This window comes from Pagrus major, chromosome 21 (assembly GCF_040436345.1).
Source record: "Pagrus major chromosome 21, Pma_NU_1.0".
In the NCBI taxonomy this organism is placed as follows: Eukaryota; Metazoa; Chordata; class Actinopteri; order Spariformes; family Sparidae; genus Pagrus; species Pagrus major.
In genome coordinates, this window is record NC_133235.1 from 13,441,036 (window position 1) to 13,463,344 (window position 22,309).

General features: G+C 41.5%; 2 protein-coding genes across 2 annotated transcripts; both read right to left on the reverse strand.

Moving 5' to 3' along the window:
• Nucleotides 1-785: 785 nt before the first annotated feature.
• On the reverse strand, nt 786-9,197 carry cnn2 (calponin 2). Its single transcript, XM_073491372.1, has 7 exons — nt 9,034-9,197; nt 5,563-5,684; nt 5,392-5,458; nt 4,790-4,927; nt 4,574-4,690; nt 3,773-3,919; nt 786-2,208 (listed from the first exon to the last, which is right to left on the reverse strand). Exons 1-7 carry the CDS (start codon nt 9,085-9,087, stop codon nt 1,903-1,905), a joined length of 951 nt encoding a protein of 316 aa, XP_073347473.1. The 5' UTR covers nt 9,088-9,197; the 3' UTR covers nt 786-1,902.
• A 3,269-nt stretch (nt 9,198-12,466) lies between these two features.
• On the reverse strand, nt 12,467-17,718 carry crsp7 (cofactor required for Sp1 transcriptional activation, subunit 7). Its single transcript, XM_073492008.1, has 3 exons — nt 17,365-17,718; nt 16,232-16,306; nt 12,467-16,136 (listed from the first exon to the last, which is right to left on the reverse strand). The coding sequence occupies exons 1-3, from the start codon at nt 17,434-17,436 to the stop codon at nt 14,376-14,378; spliced, it is 1,908 nt and encodes a 635-aa protein (XP_073348109.1). The 5' UTR covers nt 17,437-17,718; the 3' UTR covers nt 12,467-14,375.
• Nucleotides 17,719-22,309: the final 4,591 nt, after the last annotated feature.

Below are 22,309 nucleotides of genomic sequence, written 5' to 3' on the forward strand. Positions count from 1 at the left end.
TGGTATTTAGCCATATAGTTAGTTTTGGTTTTACTTACTCAGGTTTTGAGATATCCACCCTGCCTCCTAATACAAGACTTTTATTTTATTTTAAGTATTCATTCTTATTCCTCCAGTAATGTGTGTGTTCTTAAAATGTTGCTGTGACAGTGATCTCTAAAATTGATTCAGATTCTTTAAAGTTTTTAATTTTGGACTGCAGTATTGTTTAAAAATGTATATAATCCATTACAAAACCCAGCCTATACTACAACTGTAATTTGATGTAGTTATAGTTGTTTGCAAAACTCAATAATGTGATTTTAATCTATTCTTTGTTTCTTAAAACACATGATGCTGTTAAATGTTTTGACTGTAAATGTTCAGTGCCACAAATACAATTTTATTTTAGAGTGGAGAAAAAAATCTCAGATATACACATCTTAAAATCTGGGCAATAAAAACCCAAACTATCTGCATTTAAATGAGAACATTTTCTCTTTTAAAGAAACCCTTTACAAACATACCATGTGTCTGAGTTATTTCAGTAATTATACAGTAGTGTACAGCAATGTTGTAATAATGCAGCTTGTGAGCTTCTCTAAGATGTGGTGTTTCATAACACTTCCTGTTTATTTTATCATCTCTGGTCAACTAGTTTATCTTTGAGCTTATAAATATGCTTCATGCACTAACTGATTTGTGTCAACACTTAAACAATGCTGCACTGCAGATTACGTAGACCTCTCACATGGCAGCCTTTTGTGCCAAACATCAGTCTTTTACAAACCAAATCAACACATGAATACATCATGAATACACATTTTTATTACACCGTATTCACAAAAACATACTTCTCAATTCAAACATTGCTTTTTCCAAATGGCAGAGAGAATATTCCAGAGGAAAAAGAAGTATAGTCCAATACAAATGTTATTCAAAGTACAAAACAACCCCAATTTTAAAATCACAAATGTGCATAAATAAAAATGATCAAATGTAATTGTAGGATTGGTTTCGCAGTTCAGCCGATACTTATGATTTACTTTAACATATTCATTGACAAAAAGAATCAAGTATTCTTGCTTGGAATGTTCAAAACTTCACTTGAGTATTATTTTATCCTCCCCCACCGACTTTAATCCAAAGAAAACAAGCTAACTCCAGTTGGACTGGTTATGCAAACAAAGGACATATTTCATCCGTTAAGACAAAAAAAGAGAAGAAAACTGAAATGAGTGAGAGAAAAGACGGAATGTAAAAAAGGTTTGTTCTAAAAAAATAAAATCAATTTCGTTTCCTCATCTGCCTGAATAAGCGAACTCTATGTGAATGACCAATACTGAAGGAATGAAGATGATACTGAAGAAATAACACAAACAAATGCATTCACAGGAATAATGTCATTGACACAGATGATACAGCTATTACATACCAACACAAGCAGGGGTGTTGTATTCAAAACGATGCAGAAATGCAATAAGATGCACTTCTTTAACAAAAAAATCCCTAATGTTTCACTTCTAGTTTCATTTCATGTTGCCCTTACAATAATCTAGGGATCTCCCTTAAATGTAACTTACAAGTCAGCAAAAAGAAAAATAAAAAAGAAAGGGCAAAAAGAGAATAGAGGGGCTTTGGCACATTAATAAAAACATCCCTGGATTAAAAACTAACCAAGCCAAAAAGACTGGCTTTTGTGGTCACTTTAAATATAAAAATCACAGAACTACAGTTCATTATGATATGTGTAATGTTGGTTTTGCACAAATAGGGGTAAGAAAACAATTTCATACAATACTCAAAAGGATATGACCCAGGAAACGGTGCAACATCCTATGGATATAAAAATATACCGCCTGCCTGGAGGATCCCTCTTTTATGCAACCTCTTTCCCTTCCTCATCTCCGTCCTTCCCTCCTCCTAGTAATCTGTCCCATCCTCTTGGTACACCTGCTCTTCTTCCTGGTAACCTTGGTAACCCTCGTCTTGGTAATCTGGGATGTAGTTGCAGGCAACGCCTTCCCCATTTTGATCATCTGCAACCTCTCCAGGCTGAGGACAGTACTTGGCGTCAAATATCTGCCGTCCCAGGCCGAAGTTCTGCCCGCTCTGGTTGGCGCCGCGGCTGTAGCCCATCTGCAGGGACATGGTGCTGTTGTCACACTTGTCTGTGCACAGCTTCTGGTCGTAAATGGCACGCCGTGTCCCTGGAGCAGTCATCCCAGCCTGTAGGAGAGACAAAGAAAAAAGAAAATAAGAAATCACTGAGTCAAAATCTGAGTTGACAAACGCTAAGATGCAAAACTCTGCCTGTGCTCAAATACCCACACTACCATACTATTTAGTATGCCAGAAAAAGATTTAGTACGTCCAAATAACTAGAATGTTGAATGATGTATAAATGCATCCAGTTAACTCTTGCAGTATGCAAGCCAGCATGCTTTTTATGGCTATTCTGACCCACAAGCCTCTCTGCTGCTGAAGATCTGTCGCATTGACAGAGCAGCCTATAGAGAGCAGACATGACAGCACATTGAAGTTTTAGTACAACATATTTTGTGCAACCCCTTTGTATAGTTTATACATTAATACACTACTGCTGCACAAAGCAGAGGGTCAACGTTCAAGGTGCAATGTTATAACACAGAAATACATCACAATTGTATGCATACAGCCTCCTACAGTATGCACTTTGTAAGGGCAGCTGCAGGACGTACTAAAAGTAAAAACATGCAATTTGCAGCACAGTATCGAGTGTTTGGTTCCAGAAAAGCTGATTAAAGTTTGTTAAGCTCGTGCATGGAGCATCGACCTGAGCTCCAATACTACAATTTACTATAGTAAGAAATTATTATCAGATTATTGTTCCTGGTGTGACAATATCGGGAAACATCTATAATTTCTATTGTTGTTGTTATTGCTGCTATAATAATATATACTAGATATAGTGATATCTGATTATTGCTTTTATTATTGTTATTTTGTCATCACTCTCATATAATTTCTTCTCTTGTGTTTGTTTCCTTCTATTATTTAGTTTTGTTTTTCCTCTCTGTGCTGTAAAGCACTTTGGATCAGCTGTGTTGTGTGTTAAGTGCTATATAAATACAGTTGAGTTGATATTAATGCATGACTGTGCATTTATTTATCTTAAAAAAAGAGCCTGAGCTAGAGCCAGGAAGTGTCAATAAGTTAATATCATCAAGTTATATTCAGTGTTGTTCAGCCTTATTCTAACAAGGACAAAACACAAACTGGGCCAGCAAAGCAAGATGAAAGATATAGTCAACTATTTAAAGAAATAAACAGATCAAAGACAGAGATATGATTGTAAGTTCAAAATCTGATGCAGTCATAATGTGGTGATATGTACTTGAAAAGGTATCACAGATAAATACATGTAGATTTGTAGATAACCTATCACATTATGACTCATTGATTTTCACTTTGATATGGACGGAATAAATGAGGAAATAAACCGGCATGTCTGGTTCTGTAAGAGGGGGGAGACCGAGAGAAATTCAGGGTATGTTGAAGAAAACCTGCCAGCGAGCAGGTCGGGGTCACAGAGTAGGTTACAATAGTAACAGGACCTCTCTTTCTCGAACTGAAAACCTCAAGTTTCCCTCAGCTCAGGGTGAACAAACAAAAACCCGGTTTGTGGAGTTTACAGCTTTCTACAAGACTAAACATGACAGGAAGCTCCGGGAATAAGTGATGCCCTGAGGCTTATTTCCAACTGCAGTCCTATAATGTTGGATTTATGAGAAGTCGAGAATGTGTTCAGTACCTGGCTCGCTCCCTTGTTGGTTCCCATTTGCAGGCTGATGGTTGTGTTGTCCAAGGGGGACTGGACTTGATTTTTGGGGTCATATAAGTGCCTCCTGGTGCCGTAAGCGTTCATACCTGCCTGGCTGGCACACTTGTTGGTCCCCATCTGAAGACAGAAACACCACAATAAATTAATGAGCTGAAATACAAAAGTTGCTTTAAACCCCACACACTGCAACAAACTGTTGCATAATATTACTGCAATGCTCATATTTTCAAACAAGAACATCGGTGATATATTCATGACAGTAGGCAAACATGCTTTAAAGTGTCCATCAGCCGTCAGCTATGTCTACACTACAAACAATAAGTCGTACGGTGAGTTGTCCTCACTGTTTAGGTAGCCCTCATATCTAACCTGACACCTTCCTCAGTGACAGAAACAACAACAACACAACAGAGGCTGGGAACAATGAGCAGCTCTTCCACCCAAGTATGCCATGCTTGACATGAGATCATGACAGTCCAGTTTCGCAATAGTTTCGTACATGCAGTATCGAGATCAGCTCCTCAAGCATGCAACATGCCCCAGATACAGCCAAAAACAGCAAGTTGATAAGCTGAAACTTGTTTTGCTCAATAACAACTGTCTTCACATTTTATTAGTTTCAGACCTGTACAGACACATATTTTTGTGCTGAAGTATACTTGGCATTCAGTTTTCACCAAGTTTCAGAACCAAAACTGAACAGCTGCTGAGTCTTTACATTTTAAACCCTACCGCTCATCGAAACAGCAAACAAACATAAAACAACTATACCTGTAGGCCAATAACACACTGTCCAGCCTTCATCTTCTCCTCATCAAACACCCTCTCCTGCTTGTCTGCGTACTTGACCCCGATGTCCACCCGAGACTGGATGCCCTTGGTCTTGGCCTGAGAGGAAAGAGTATAGAAGGTTGTCATAACAAAGAATTTTACTTTCTTGATTGGAAAACATTACTCCCTGTAGTGTCAGATTTTTTAAAGACTCACCATGTTAGCGAGTGCGAGCAGCGCTGTTTGGACCTGCGTCATGTTGCCGTTCTCAAACAGGTCGTTGGCTTCGAAGATGTCATGAGGCTTCAGGCCATACACTGTGGTGGCTTTGATGAAGTTCGTCAGGTTCTCCAGCTGTGACCACACCAATTTCAAACAAGATCAACAACAGTGTGTGTACGCAGGATCTATGTGATTATCTCTCTGATCTTAAATGTGCTTATTAAGAATAAGCAGTCCTGTGGCTGTAATAACAGTTTGTGTTTGCAACATTCAGCCATCTTCAAATGAGGAGTGTTTTTTTTTACTTTGACAGGTTCCACCTCGGTAAAGAAACCAGTTTTAGAAACAAGCAGTGGCTGTACAAGCAACAGAAGTATGTGACACTGCCACCATGTGAATATAAACCTTGAGCCAACATGATTCAGTGTGCTGACATCCTAACTTGTAGAAAACCACAATGCAACAGCACAGGAATATCTTGTCCGCTGCTATTTGTTCGCTGTGTACAATGCAAGTCTCAAACTATGTGCAAAAATTAGACGCTAATTTTGCCACACCCTCCATTGATTAAAAACACGTGTCATCATCCAGCTCACCTGATGCCAGTTCAGCGCTGAGCGGTTGACCTTTCCCACGGAGTTTGGTGCAAGTGTGTTGATAAGTCTGAGAGGGAAAAAAAGAAGATATTTAGGTTTTCTAAACCGTAGTACATAATGACAATGGATGATCGAGGCCGTCACGGTACGGCGTACTGAAGCACTGCTTACTCGCACAGAATGACTCCATCCTTCAAGCCTTTCTGGAAGTCGGGGCCGATGCTCTTGCCAGTGATGTCTTCGATCCAGATCCTCAGCTCCTCTTCTTTTTGGGGGTCGTACTTCTGTGCAATCTGGTCAGGTGGAGAGGTCAAAGGTCAGATTATAACACAGTAAAAAGATGCTTGGGGTCATTTATAATGATTAAAATCCCAGTTAAGTTTATCATTTAAGTGCACTGGTGTCATTTTAGACAATAAAGTCTATTATTGAAGAAGCATTATGTAACTTTTTTTTACCTTATAATACCAAATTTTAAATCATTTTCGATGGTACAGTGTCTTGTAATAGGGTGAATGGTGTTTCTGCACTATGTAACCTCAGTGAGAGGGCAGGATCACAGCGTTACATACATGTTTACTTCAACATTACCTCTGAATAATTGTGTCACAGCTGGGATTTGTATTTATGACAGTGGTGTTGCACTCAAACTGTGAGGGGCACTAAATCACACGAAATGCCAATTTCTACTTAATGTTGCTTTAAACTGTAAAATATCCTGCCCCTGTCACAAGTGTCTTGATAACCACTTCTGAGGAATCATTGCAAAAATTTGTTTATATTGGCTGATATATCGATACTGAAATATTTGACTCCCATCCCGATTATCAGTATCAGTCGGGCTTCAAGTTAAAACCGGTCGATGCATTCATAGAAATGTCACGATACCAGAATTTTAAACTTGGATACAAAAAACAATACTCGATACCTCTTTTGATACCATGGTAAAAGAAGAAAAACATCTGAGGAGCACATTATGTGATCATTTTTCGTTTTATTATAAGCAATCTGAACCTCCTGTGCAGCCTTGCTTGACATTTTTTTTATATAGCTTTAGTACTTTGAATACTACAGAATGCCAATAATGTATCGTTTTAAACATGTGGTATCGTAAAAGCATACATACTTTTGACAACCTCAATTCATTGTTTCATAGTTTGTCAGAATTCTTTTTTTTTGGTCACCAGATGACAAATCCCACTCCTATCCTACTTCTCCTGATGACCTCTCACTCACACAAACACATCCCACATAAACTGATAACTGAGGTGCATTTGTAACAATGTGAGTAATAACATATAATGTCTTAATATTATGACTGCATGTTATCATATTTCATGGTCACCACTGAATTTCACAATGCCTGAGTGCAGTATGCTGTGTCTACAGAGGGGGTTTTGTCTTTTAACGTTTATAAATTTAAAAAAAATGTGACACTGACATGACATGACCTCACACACACACACACACACACACACACACACACACACACACACACACACACACACACACACACACACACACACACACACGGATATCCTGTTTGGTAAACTGCTAAATTCTGCCCGGAAACACAGGAAGGCCATTGCTAAAAAAGGGGGAGGGAGAGTTTTAAGAGGCTTCACATGGCACAAAGATTGACTTTATCGTGAGTGTCGAGGTGGTTCTTAGAGTAACAAGGGTTTTGGTTCTCTAATTGGACTGGTGACAGAAGTGTGAGAGACACGTTTCTCTGGCTCTGAATGAGGGCCATTATGGTCACGTAAACAAAAAGCCAAGTCTGTTGTGGGACAAGCTAGAGAGCAGAAATGAAAAGAAAACAAAGTCAGTGGCTCAAACAGAAACAGGTATAGATTTCTTCTGGTCCGCTGAAGGATAAGGTGTCGACTGAGTGAGCTGCGTGCAAACTCAGAAGCCGCTAACAATCCCTCTCTGTCCCGAGGGCAATGAGAGACTGAACCGCAGAGTTCAACCTACAATATACATAGAAGTTGGCTGCAGTTGCCTCACAGCTGGTTGTACTCGAAGGAATGTCTGTCTTCTAATTACATTTCCTTCATTCGGTTATCCCCATATTAAAAACAACACTGGCTATTTTAATTGCCCGCAAAGAATCCTACAGATGTAATTTACTGAGACAAGCTGAACGCAAGGAATTTGGCCTTACAGTGGTTGGATTAAAGAGCTGAATGAAAGCAGCGAGAGCGCACAACTGTGCCTGTTGATCCAATGAATGAATACGGACCTTGGTTAGGCTAAAAAAAAAAAAGACCATTGCAGCTCGTTTAACTGTGAGTTCACCGTCTGAACTTCTGAGATGCTTGCTGGTGCAGATTTTCTACAGGAAAATAAGAGGGAGGGGGAGGGCGTGGAGGAGTGTAAATCCTTAAATGCCTCAGATTTCATGGTAAAGGCTGCGTCACTGATGGCAGGAAATACCACTGAAATCAGCATCTCTTCAGCCCCCCCCCCCCCCAACCCTCCTCCAGTCCCTCTATTCAAGGACTTCACTGGCGACAGACAGAGGAAATCTACGTGGTTTCTTTATGTCCGGCACATGTTGTTCTGCAGTGATTTGGGGAGGGGATGTGACCCTTTGTCTCCTCTGCTGAGGAATGCAGTTGAAAGAAGTACATCACCTGAAGCTGTGTTCAAGAGACAAAACCTTTAGATGTCTATGGCAGATTATTTGCAACTTGAACTTGTTTTTTGTGAGAAAAGCAGACATGAGAAAATGGTGGACAACATCCTGTGATATTACACAGTTAACAACACATTTATATCCTTCAAAACTTGTCAAGGTTATGCAGGTAAATAAAGAGGTCAGGACAGTAATCTCCAGCATCAGTCATGGCATTTTAAGTGGATCCGTGTGCACAGAGACCAGCCCAAATAAACAAGGTGCTCTCCTCACAGAAGTTACACATTGCTGATCTGGGGTCAGTTCAGTTTGAGTAAACTTCACTGTCCACACTCATTGTGCAGGGTGATACCTGAAGCTCTCCCCGCACAGATTTGACATGATTTCAGCTGAGAGAAGCTGAATCAAGGGGACCAACATGAGACTGGACTGCAGGGGGAGGACGTAGGAAACTTTTCTTGCACTTCACAAGAAGCAATAAAAACACTCCGGGACGGGATATAATGTGGCTGGATGGCGTCCAACCCCGACACTAATAGGTGAATTACATTATCGGCTAATGGGGGGCACAACGCCGGGCGACACGCTGCACAGGCGGGAGAAAACTGTGGAAAAACGGGGATAACAGTTTTCTGCCACAACGACATGATACTTTGCCAAGAGGGACAACGCCCAAAGTCTGATTTTAAGTTGTCTCCCGCCCGGAGGAGTCCATACACTCCGGTGAGCACCATTACTAAAGGTGAATACATAGTTTGCAACGTAGGCGTACACAGGGGAAAGTTTTCTGATGATTATAAAGTCTGTTTAATCTTTAAAAAGCACTTTTAAATCACCGTTTCTCCATCCACCTCCGACTACCTTTAAACCTGGGCACGCGTATCAAAATGGAGGCCAGGTGACGCTCAGAGAAAAGCACAATGAAGTGGATGGCGAGGGGGAAAAGTTCAGCACAAGTTACTTTAATGTTTTGGGTTTTTTTTAAATAAATTTACACCTACCTTGTTTTTCACCTCCGCTGTTAGCCCGAAGGCAGGACCCTTGTTAAAGGACATCGTGAAAGAGTGGGGACTTTGTTATTCGCGTGGAAAAAAAACAGACACTGGCTTGAGGATAAAATCTGCGCTAAATTATCTTCGACTTTCTCTTCCAATGAAAACGGAGCGAGCTAAATACTTCCTTTCTCTTTTACAGCCGCCAATTACAGCGCTCCCACGGTTTCTACCAAAGAGTGGAGAGTCACAGTCAAGATGGTTCACTGCTGCTGACGGCCACCAGAGCAGCAGGGCCAGCGACAGCGGCGCAGAAAGCCTGGAAATGCAACTTAGAGGCAACAGCAGGTCTTTGTGTGGGACCAGGGGGAAAATATTTAACACAATACTTCGATTTGCGAGCTCGTGTTTGCATCAGATTGGATTACATGACTCAACAAGGCTGCGTAAAACAACGATCATTGTAAGAGGTGCTCCTGATACTTTGTGTGGTTATTTTGTGGGCATTAACAACCCGGGGGAGGTGACCTTGTACGATTCAAACTTTACACATGATAGCTATTTTCATGTTTTAGACGCTCTTTAGATTGGATTATTTTTGTCCACAAAATAATAAATAAGAATTATAATCTTATTCCCTGGAGTGTAAATCGTCATGTTGGGAAATAAAACACATAGAGATTTGAATCGACTGTATACATATGTCAAGTTACCCAAATAAATAAATAAAAATAAATCAAATAACTTAAACACACCATCTGTGCAGCCTCAAGAGATGTTATTACAGAGTTAGGCTACAGGTTTTACAAGCTCAAAACAACTTAATTAAAGTAACCCGCTCTTTTCCAGTACACATCTGAGCTGGTGTACTATTAACACCGCCAGATACTGTTTATAATGTTTATTAACCAGCCGCTATTTCTAATATATCATATAAATAGTTCAGTTCTGCCTGACACTTCATAATGTTGGTAATCTAGTGCTGTTTTATCGCTAATTTGTCTTATTTTTTGTTTTGCTGCTCCACTCTTACGCATTTATTGTTTTTACGGCATCGAATGGAAGCTGTATATTTGATTTTGTTGTGTGTTGACAATAGATATTCTAGATACTCTTTTCTATTTCATTCAGTACAAAATTGTAGGCTAGCTACGTTTCAGCAATAACGGAAGTCCACACACGTGAGTCCTCTTGCTTTTCCAGTGTACTCTTCGGTCCTCCGCTTCGTTAATCGATCCCAGGCTCCACCTTTCCCCTTCTCTTCCTTAGGTCCTGATAGAAATCAAAAACTCCTTATATGGAAGGAAACTTCCCAAATTCCTGAATGTGGGAGTGCTCAGCAGGTCCCACCCTGCATACCAGACGTGAACTGGACCAGACAAATTGTCGCACTTCTTTGACTCACTGCAGTAGGGAAAAAAAAAAAGTTAAGAGGAACTAAACTAAGTACAATGAGCTACTGAGGTGACGTAATGTCAGTGCTATGGGGGCTTTAGATAACAGATACAACTTCACATGGCAGGGTTTGTAAAGCTGCTCCACTGTCTACGACAGATAACTGGACAGGAGCTCTTCTCCTGCACATATTAATGACACACTGTCAGACTGAACCAGACTCTTCGGCTGCTTGCGGTCAATTCAGTTCCTCACAGAAACAACAAGTCTATGAAAAGCAGGGACTTTAAAAATGGGGCAGCTCTTGTAAATGTGTTTCACTTCTACTTCTAGACTTATAAGTACAACACTGCACATGAAGTACACAACTCCTCACATGAACATCTTCACATGAAGTCTACTCACAACACATACCAAGTTGTTGCTCCAGACCAGCCATTATCTAGTTAGAGACAATGGAGACAGGCTTTACAGGGAAATGAAATAGGCCAAACAAAAATGACATTTTGTTTCAGCTTGTCTCGCCCCTGAATTAAAGTCATTTGTGTAGAAAATTAAATAAAGCTCGAGCGGTTTCATGGTGAAAATAAATCCAGAAATAAGCACTGAAACTGTCCTTTATCAAAGCACGGATAGATGTAGGCCTGCTGTATCTCTGCCAACAGCTTTTTTCACATAACTGAAAGGAGAGCCAATTCATTGATCAGCTGACGGACAAAAAAAATAATCAGCAGCAATTAACTATGGTTTTCATTACAGATTTATCGTGAGAATAATTGGTACTTTAGTCAGTTATAAATGTCCAAAGACTGTAAATAAATAAATAAATGAAAATAGAAAAAAGAAGATAAAGGGGGGGGGAAAATGCTCAACACAACTTTCCAGACAACTTTTCCAATCTTCAAATTGCTTCTTTTGTCCAACCAACAGTCCCAAACCCAAATCCAAGTCATTTATTATCATACATGATAAAGAAAAGCAGCAAATCCTTATTTTTAACAAGCTGGAACCAGCAAATGTTTGACATTTTCGCTTGAAAAATGACTGAAACAATTAATCGGTTATCAAAATAGTTGTCAACGTATTTTCTAATTAATTAATCAATTTCTTGTCAATCTTTATGATCAGCAACTATGTTGATAATCAATCTTTTCAGTCATCTACTAGCTTCTAAATTGTGAGATTTTGCTGTTTCTTTGCCGTATACAAGGAAATCTGTGTTTTTTTTCTTACATAGAAGACATCTTAGAGACGACTCAACGGATGGATTTAACAAGAAAATCATCTGGACCTCATCTTCTGACTGAGTTATAACCCTTCATGATACACCGGCCGTCCTCAACAGATTCTAACCAGACCAGACCAGATGTAAAATCCAGCACACTAATAATGACGTAAGGCCAGGTGTCTCACCTCAGTGTGTCTGGACACAAACACAACTGGATTTGAGGGCACTCGTGGCAGGTGATCACGTCATACAGGTGTGCAGAGGGCTGACTCAGAGTCAGAGTAAACACAGCTGGGGGAGGAGGGACAGTTACTCATTCTGACATCTGTGATGAGATTACGTCACCGCGGGCAGGGACGTATGTATGAGTCTATTAAACACGTAGGGACCCATACGCAGTCTCTACTGAGGCTGACAGCGCTGATAAAAAGTCACTTTTGTGCACATTTCTTCACCAGGGGCGTTAATAATTACAGACTTTCGCTGATGAAATAACAAAATCTAGATTCTTTCTTTTAAAAGTAGGCAAAATATTCTTTTAAGGGTGAGAAAAGGGACGAGTTCGATCAATTAACGCCCACTACACTGAAACTACTCACACCAAGCCACCTTTACATCACATGCTGATGCAGACAAAGAAAAGAAATGGACACTGTGCGCCCCCACATGGATGATCTGGGTAAGTGCAACACATCACAGCATAATGCAACCTCAGAAATAGAAAACTGACCATTTAGGTTTTTTTTCTTTCAGGTCAAATTATTCAAAGGATGATGGCAGTTTTCAAACACAGTGGCACTGTAAAAGAGTCAGTCGAGCTGAAGATTTAGATCATTTTATTTTTCAAACAATTGAGAGATGTTAAACACTGAACAAAGAAAGATGCCCCCAGTCAAAACTCCAGAAAACAGATTCTTCTCAACCAGTTGTAGCACTTTTCCTTTATTGCCAGCTGTGTTGTTGTTGTTGTTGTTGTGCAGTTTCTCATTGTCTGCAGCTTCACCCTCGCTAGATCAGTGTGTACAAAAAGTAACAGAAACGGTGCATATAACAGCGTCGTATTGATCACGGGATTTGGAAATCTTGCACATAAACCGGACTCCACCAACAGGTGCGTTTTATGCGGGAGCAAATCCAGATTTACCATTTACCAAGGCACATTGGTAGAGGATGAATGACTGAAAGAAGGTATGGACAGAGAGGCTGCACAGAAGCCAATCATCATTTAAATCATGTGAGAAAAAAGTGGTAGTGACGGGATGAGCATAAAGGGAAATCAAAATGAAGTATTAGTTGTTGCGTGGAAAATGCCAAGAATATCTGATGCACACAGCTTTCTCTCTCCGGTTGCCGTTAAGAAAACTGGAAGCAAAAGAGACGCGACCTCGAACAGCAGCTGCTAAAACTTTTCACGTGTCTGAAACTGAAGGAAACAATCGGCACATAAACTTGCGGGAGCATCAGTCACTATTCACACTCGAATTACGTCAGTGATCAAATGACCGACAAGCTGTCGACTGCATAAGAGGTCTCACTCCTGTACATTCACTAAGGCTGTTTTAACTCAGAAGAAGATTGTGAAGGAATTTCAGAAGGCAAAACGATATCTAAAAAGAACAGAAACAAAGTCTCAGCATCAAACATTTCCTTGTTTTTGTCTCTAAAATGCAATTATTGATCGGCACAGTCCATTTTCACATTCTTTAACATCTCAGTATCAGGAGAGAAATGGCGTGTGGTGAGAAGCTGGATTAAGTTTGAATTAGCTCCGCACTATTCGGACAAAACCATCTGAAGCCAAGTGAACGAGTTTCTTCTTGAGATTTAGCGTGGACACGTAGGAGCTGTGTGATGAAACAGAAAGTGGGTGAAAGGTGGTGTATGGAATGTTTATGACCAAATGCAATCTTTAAGAAAGACCCTGCAAAAAACATCTGTATGCCCGTTGAACATTGAAGATAGGCTGGACAACATCGTGATGCAAACAGAAACAAAACAGATCTATAGGTTTATGAACACCTGTTTGGATGAACGTCCCATAAAATGAACTGGTCAAAAATAAATAGATGTATACATGATAAGAAATTTATAATTTACTCTTTATATCTCACGTAAAGCTTCTTGTAACTGCCAAATATGCACCAGTATTTCATACTCTGGACATGTTCAGCTCTACCTGTGCTAGATGAACTCTATCAACACCTTTCTGGGCACCAACATGGCGGTCTGGACAGGACAGCTAAACCCCAGCCTTCCCTCAAATGTAACCCTAGATTGTAATTCCTCATTAGAAACTAGAAGGCTAAAAAAAGACAACAGTATCATCCCAGCGAGCCTGAAATAGAGGTACGATTCCGAACATCAAAAATTCACATCACAACACCATTTCCGCTTCTCTGGGATGATTGTGTCGTCTCCGTTTCTTGCCTAGGGTGTTAGTAGCAGCACTCTGCCGTGAGGGCCTCGTCATTCCTGTGGCTTTCAGTTTGAAAAATAAAACAGAAACAGCCCTTGGTATTACAAACTCAACTATTCTTTTAATCTTTACTCTTTTTATACCAAAATCTGAACAGATTATCACAGAAAGAGGAAGAGGCGTGGGGCGGGAGTTTAGCAGGCCTGGCTTCTTGCCGAACTCACAGTGGACAAACAAAATCACAAAGTATCTCGTCTCCTGTGGGGAGACAAAGAAAAGGAGTGGAAAAGGACAGCAACCTCCCCAAACCCCTCAGTCTAGGCAAACATATGGCAGGATGTTCAATTTGCTTTCATCCCCATGAGGGTCTAATGATATGCACTCTGTCCAATCAAACCAGGTGCCCTTGGTGTCATAACAACCGTTCACCCCCGGCCAGTGCTGTGTGTGTATCCTGTCCAGGTCCTCGTCCGTCACCTCCCGGCTCACGCCCGGTAATTCCCCTACCGAGCTGTCCGTCTGCAGAACGTGTATCTTCCGCGAGTCCTTGATCTCCTGTTCTTCCCTTTTCAGATACTCTGACATGAAAAAGTGTGCGCCAGGGGCCTGGACCCCCGAGGAGGTGAGCACATTGCTCTGAAGGTTCAAGTAGGACTGGATGATTTCGTTTCTGGACAGCTCCTTCCAGTTCGTTTGATGGAAGGGGTTCGGGCTGGGACCTGGAGCTGGACCTGGAGCTGCAGCCAGAGCTAGAGCTGGAGGTGGCGCTGGAGCTGGAACTGGAGCTGGAGCGGGGGGCGGGGCTGGGGCTGGTGCCGGGGCCGGGGCAACTGGCGGGTGTACAGTGCTTTCAGTTCTCTGCCTAGACTCAACAGGGTCGGGAGTGGGGGCTTCCTCTGTTTGGGAAGGTTCTTTATGTACCAGAGGTTTGATCTGACCTGTGACAGGGTCAAATGTTAGTCTACGTTCTTTTAACCGAACAGGCTTCGTCGTATCCTCTATTTTCTGACCATCTAAGTTGACAGAATAGTCTCTTGATCTGTACTTCCTCCTTTTATGGTCTGAGTTGGGGACCGTTGTCCCGTCTGTGTCATCAGACACAGACATGGCTCCCTCTGATGTTGGTCTGTGTAGTTCTGAGTTGTGTTGGGCGTGAGAGGGTGAAAGGGAGACTGATGGAGATTCCAGTGTTGCAGATACGTCTTGTGGTGGGCAATGAGAGGGGACTTCTGACACACTGGCCCAGTGCGTTGAAGACCTGTGAGAAGAATGTGGCAGCTTGTCAGCGTAAGATGCTTGGGCTGGAGAGGACACAGGCTGGGGCAAAGACAAGGGGGAGTCCCTCGAGGAGGGGCTTGGGATAGGCGTTCCTTTCGGTGCATATGCTGAAGAGCGCTTGGTCAGTGTGTCTTGCTTCACGCTTCTTGGACTGGTCGTGAGGCCACGGGGACTTTTGGCTTGAAAATACGCCCCTCCTCCTTCATCCAGTCTGGCTTGTTGCTGCATTACAGCAACCTTGATCATAGAAGAAGTGCTAGGTAGTTTGGCCACTCCAGGTGAGCTGGGGCGAGGCTTGACAGCATTCACCGGAATTCTGTTGATTTTATCATTATCAAGGTGCTCTATCCGAGATCGGTCAGGAGAAGGGACGACTTGCGGGTCAGGCGGGGGATCAGGACTGCCTGCAATCCCGTTGGTGGGTGGTGGTGAAACAGAGTTATCATACGACACTTTGGAGATTTTTTCTGGTAAGTGCACTCCACTGTCTCTGTGCTCTGCTCGCCGTTTGCGGCTGCTTGACTTCTCAGCTTTTGGGGAGTATGTGTTGTGAACGTCGTTTCTGATTTTGACTTCAGGGACACCCTTCCCTGACACAGAAATATCAGGAGGAGAGGCCTCAGTTCTGCAGGGATGAGAACTGCCATTGGTAGACCCCGGGGCGCTCGCAGCCACAGAAGGCCCAGGTTCAATGAGCTTTTGCCAGTTCCGTAAGAGTTTCTTAGCACGCTTGGCGAGGTCTTCATCCTTGGTCTTCTTCCTCACGTCATTGATCAATTTTCCAAGTCGGGTTTCCTACATGAATAATGTGTTTGACAGTTAGAAACAGGTTAAGCAACACAATTTCGACATGCAGCAGCAGTTCAAGTCAATCAGGTCAACAGTCTTACCTCAAGTGCTTCTTTGGTGATAGGATACTTTTCAAGAAATGTAATTACTTCCAGTACAGCCACCATGTTGCATATCTGCAAAGAGGACAAGCAAACATTTTATGTTGTTTCACCTGCACTGTTGCTAAAGAAGGAAATATTTAGTATTAGCCTGAATCACCATTAACAGAGTGGAAGTCAGTGTTACATGAGCATTTTATACAAATGACTGTAGTAATAGTGATAGTACCACTATTACTCAATCCCTCACATATTAACGTGGTGGCTAACAATCAGTCCAGGTTGTGGAAAAACGATTGAATCGTGTCAACAACGTGTGTGAGTGGCGGACAAGTTAGCTTCCGAGTTAGCTTAGGAAACATTAGCTTGTCTGCTTCATATCGACAGAGCGACGTTGAAAAGTAAAGATGGCCAAGTGTCAACTCAAAAAACCTTCACCACTGCAAACGTTTAACCATGAGTGTGGCATTAAAGGCACAAACTAGAGGCAAAGAGTGCTAAACTTTCATTTGAGCGAGTTTCTTATCCTGTCGAGAAAGTCAACGAGCGTTTGAGTGTCGGCACTTACCTGCGTTAGCTGATTTGGCTACCGCTAGCATTAAACTAAGTTGAGGAGGAAGGATCCGACTATTTCCTAAAACGTAGCTATTCAAGCTAAGAGTTAGCTAGCTACCTCCCACACTTCGGTAACAAGGAATTACTAACGTGAAATGGTCTACAACGAAGCGCTGACCGATTAGGAGAGCACAGAGATAACTTCATGATCTAAGAAGTATTTCCAGGGCGAGCGTATTCATTATATACCTTCAAGCCGATAAATACTACAAACCCGCTTTGGTGTTACGGCTAGGCTAGCAGCTAGCATGCTAACACAAACGAGCTAACGCCAGATTGATGTCAAACCGGGGCAGCGCTCTGCTAAGCTAGCTTGCAAGCTGTCAGATGAAGCCAAGCGCCTCTTCATCTTTAGCAGTCATTTGACACGTCGGTGCCAACCTAACTCGTAACTCACGCATTTTAAAACACAATGAAACCCTTAATTGACAGTTGTCGGGTGAACTGCCTTGTCGAGTTTGCCGGAGTGCAGGTAAACAAGCTAACGTTAGCCACCTAGCCTAGCTAGCTGTACTCACATTGCTGTGACTGTCGATGGCCTGCAGCAGCCGGTCCCTCATCTGCTGCGGGGTTGCTGAGACCGTTGTCATTGCCTGTTCGGTGCGATCCGGAGGATGGAGGGAGGAATCCTCCAAAATGAAAACCGGATGACAATGGTGACTCAAAAGCCGGTGCGGTGACTCGTCAGGCGTCCGAACAGCATATTTTTCTGTCGCCTGGATGGTAGACGGCTCAGTTTTTCTCACATGGAGAGGAAATGTGTGTGCTGTGTTGACCGATGGCTGCTGCCTGCTCGGCGCTCTAGCAACTCACTACCAGCTGCTGGATCCCTAAACGGCCTCCTGCTGCATGCTGGGATACGATGTATGCGCTTTGACGTCTGCACGTAGTCAAGTAAACATCCCCCGCCGCCCACCTACACTCCCGGGTATACCCCCACCGGCTCCCCTTCAGAAGCTGCAGCTAGATAATGTTTGTCAATGAATGTTCAGAAGAAATATGAAACATGCCTGAGAATAATTAAACATAATGAAGTACAGGTCAATCACTTTCAGTTTCATTTCTGGCCCTTGAAATGAAGTTTGGGGCCCCTGAGATAAATAATCACATCAAAATCTGTTGAGTTATTGTCAGATTTAAGCTTCTTTCCTTTCAGGATTGTATCAGTAACCAGTTGACCACACGCAGCCTAAAATCTCTCAGCAACGTTATTACATTTAAATTCAAAATCTTTTTTTTTTTTTTGAGGCAGATATTCAACTACATGGCTGATGTGGATGTTTGATCACTTTAACTTGCAGCAGTCCACCAGCAGATGGAGTCCTGCAGTCTCTGAAACAATGTTTGACTAAAGGAGCAGTGCAGTCTGTCAGTGAGCAGCAGGTGCACCACCGGACCGGGCTGGATGGAAGACGTGACGGTGACGCTCAGGAAACCGAGCCTTTAACTGTGTTTTTCTAACTTAAGTCAGTGTCTATGGTAGTGATGGTCTTTGGGAAGCAGAACAGAAAAAGGGCCAGTTCAGGGTTTGTCTGCCGATAAATGATTTACCCGACATATTCATTACATTGTAGCCATTACAATCACGACTCTTACCCAGTGGAGGAGATACAGAAATCTTCCCATCATTGTGGTTTTTACTTTTGTCATACCCATCCCCACATGCAAAATGTCCCAGTGTCAACTCATTAAAACTGTTAGTGTGGACAGAGTGGGAGAGGCCGGGCAAACGCTGGGCGTGAAGCTGTGGAGTGGGTGAGAACGTCCGAGTTATGCCAGTTATGGGGGCTGCAGTCTTCATGTAACTCCTGTTTCAGCTCTTTTTTCTTTTCTACTGCTTTTTGTAGACCAAAAGAACAATTAAAGAAGCCTCTCTGCTTATTCAGATATATTTATTTTTTCATTTCATTTACAAATAATAATGCAAAGATACAAAGACAGAAGCCTTCACACGAGAAAAATACATCAGGTACAGTTCAAACAGAAGCGTAGTTCATCTTGAATATAGCACACATTTACAGCCAACTTGGATTCTTTTGGTCCGATTCGACATTTAAAATAGAAAACACACAATTTGAAGAACAAGGTTTGAACCAGTAATTTTTAAAGGGTTAGCTCAAAAAAGTACCAACTTGCCAAGCTGTGCTGCAGAATGCTAGACTTTGCATATTCTATGAGCATAATGTTTCCTGTTGCTGCGAGTGTACTATACGCAGGAGCATAGTTCACCCCTTCACGGCAGTAAAATGCATGTGCAGTGTTTTTGTATCACTGTACTCAGAAACAAAATACATTATATAACAATTTAGCTGCCATTGTATGAGGCTTGAACCAGCAGTGGGCTGTCCTCAAAATGCACACGAAGGATTCAAAGATGTGGGTGACCCACTGAGTGACTGTACACGACTATGACTCTGTTTCATCTTCCTTATTCAGTTTGTGTTTAACGTGATTGATCACAAAGTCAATATATATGTATATATATATTTGTATCTGCTATTTCTTATGTTATTTCTTACTGTATGTATGTTATCTCTCAGACCAGATGTATATAGTAATATTTACTACAAAATAGTGTTTAACAGCAGATTTTAAAAAACATAGGCAAAACTAAATACTTACTTTAAAGCAAAATAAGTTATGTCAAGGTATTTTCTGAGATATTTTGAAATTCAGCATCATGCAGATAAGAGAGAGAAATGAGTCACGTCTCTTTAAGTTACGCTGCACGAGCCTCAGTAACTATGTTCACTGTAAACAATGCATTGATAAGTTCAGCGTTCATATATGAAGTATTTTGTACCCCGATGAAATATTTTTGGAAAAACTAAACGGAGAGGAGGATGTGTTTCAACAGTCAGAAGGATAAAATGTTTACGTAGTCTCTTATTTATGGCTGTTTTGAACTTTGGCATTTTGGTTCAACTGCTGATTTAATACTAAAAGAAAAAGAAGATAAACTGTTAAATTAAAACTATAATTGGGACCTAATCTGTTAAAGGTGCAATATGGAGGAAAATTGGACACCTGCCAAATTCATACTCAAAACAAATAGGGGGCAACATATCACCAGTGTGACCGCAAACTGCTGCTAACTGTAGCTGCAGTTAGCTAGTTAGCTCAGTTAGCCGTGCAGCTAGCGGTTCAGACTGGGAGCTCGAGGACCAGGGGAGTGTTAGTGTTTCTGGGACTTTAAGCAGTGACGGTCGAGGGACGGCCGAGGGACAGACGAGGGACGGACGAGGGACGGTCGAGGGACGGCCTCGGCGTCGACCTAACATTCCAACCGGTTGCCGTGATGATAGAAAACAGGTATCAGCGGCTACTTCGGTGACGACCTTCTAACACTTTCTGACTCCCGGGGACAGCACACCAGGCGCTCTCCCTTCGTAGACTGTTGTGCTACAGAATCGCGCATTGTGTAGCTTTTTGTTTTGTTTCCTCGAACACCGTAGACGTCCCTTCAGCCGTCTCAATGTTTACACTGGGCTGGGCCGGGCTATTTCTTTCCATTCTGTTTATACTTTTAGTTAACTTCTTTTCAATGAAAATTCCTACAGATGAATAAAAGAAAACTTCTGATGGCATGTAACTGCTCATAGCAGGCGAATAGGAAAAGGGAATTTCTGCAGAGTAAAAGTCTGTAAATAAATCAAAAAGTGCTTTTAGGGCCTCGAAATGCGTACGGATGAAGTCCAAAGGAAATGTAATTAATTCATAAAACTTGAAACCTGACAAAATGGATAATTATGGTCATTATATTTAAATTATTGTCATACAATTCAAATGACATTACTGATTCACTGTTAAATTTCAGTTGCAAAATATATTTGCCATTCTACACTGCAAGTGGTTCATATGTAGTCTGTGTTTCCAGTACAGTATTTAACGAAGCTGAAACATATTTAAGGAGAGAAAAAACAAACACTGCTCTTTTGTAAACTCTTGTAAACACTGGTATAATATTACCAATGGATACCTGAACGTTGATGCATAAAAAGGTGGCAGTAACAGGCGACACACCAGCCAAGAGCTATCTACATGAGCACAAAGAAAAAATAGATGTCAGGCTCACGATAAAGTCTGAGGTCGAGCAGAGAATATAGAGCCACAATGACAAATTGCAGCACAGTATTTCTCAGTGCATTTTCTCACTTTTTGACATCATATCACATAAAGCACAAAAAACATTGTTCCTACCATACAGCCATATACAAAGCTAGTCTAGATTTACCATGACATAATAAAACTCTGTGGGGGTTGCACAGAAAAATAAGCACAAACCGTATATTGCAGTGTAAAACGTAGTACCAAACAACAGCTTCTACATGTGCATAAAAGGCTGATTACCATATTTCTGATGCTTTCAGGCTTCATTTAGCAGATACAAAGCCTAACACATGACGCTTGAATTAAAAATAGACAAAGGACGATATCACCAAACGAGAAAAAACACTTAGACAAACAAATCTGACTCCACCCTTCCAAGGAAATAAAACCCAAAGGCATAAAAGGGGAAAAACAAGTCCGGAGATTCATGCAGTCACAACATTGTTAAAATTGGAAAAAAAAGAAAACTGCATCAAAATCCAGAAACATGATGCGTCCAAAACATTAGAGCATTTCCAAAAACAAAGAGGAAAAAAATATTCAAGCTCAACAACTTAAAGTCAACTGATTTGATAACGTTTGTCAGAACAGTTTTGATTTACATTGTGTGAGAATAAAGGTGACGTATGTCGGCACAGGAGGACCTTCACACACACTGACACACGTAATGTTCCAGCTACAGCGTAGCCTTTTTTTCACTGTGTGGGGTATTGATGGGAAATGGCTCTATAGTGTCCTAGAAATGAACCTGTATTCATTTTATGGTCGATTTGATAAGAATTACACCTGGACTGAACTACAATATAAATTCCATAAAATACTTCTCAGGGATTGGTTGATCCCATCCTGCACAGCATTGTGATAACATGCCCTGCAGATGTGAGGTCACACTTTACTGCACCTGTATCTTCACGTTTAAAGGTGCACGATGTAGTTATGGGGAAGACATTTTAATCAGAAGAGAAAGATCTTCTTTATGCCTAAACGAACCGAATAAACAAACTGATCTTAACGGACAGCTGTTTCATACTGTTCCACTTTGTTTATATGTGGCGGACCCTGCCACCTTTCCAGCTTCAAACAGTGTTCTGGGGACCTTATTTTCCTCTGAGAACAGCTTGTTTATTCAGTTTGTATTATGACCTCATTAATATTGTAAATATTAAAATTCTGAGTTTGAATTTCTTCTCCAAAACTCCACAGTGCTCCTTTAGTTTGCTGATCAGTGATTAATTATACGCATTTTTCTAGTTTAGAGCTGCAGCGCAGGAACACGACCGACACACCTCTGATCACCACTGTCCCCAAATACAAACGTTTTCCCTAAATTTAGGAAAAACTGTGTAACAGTAG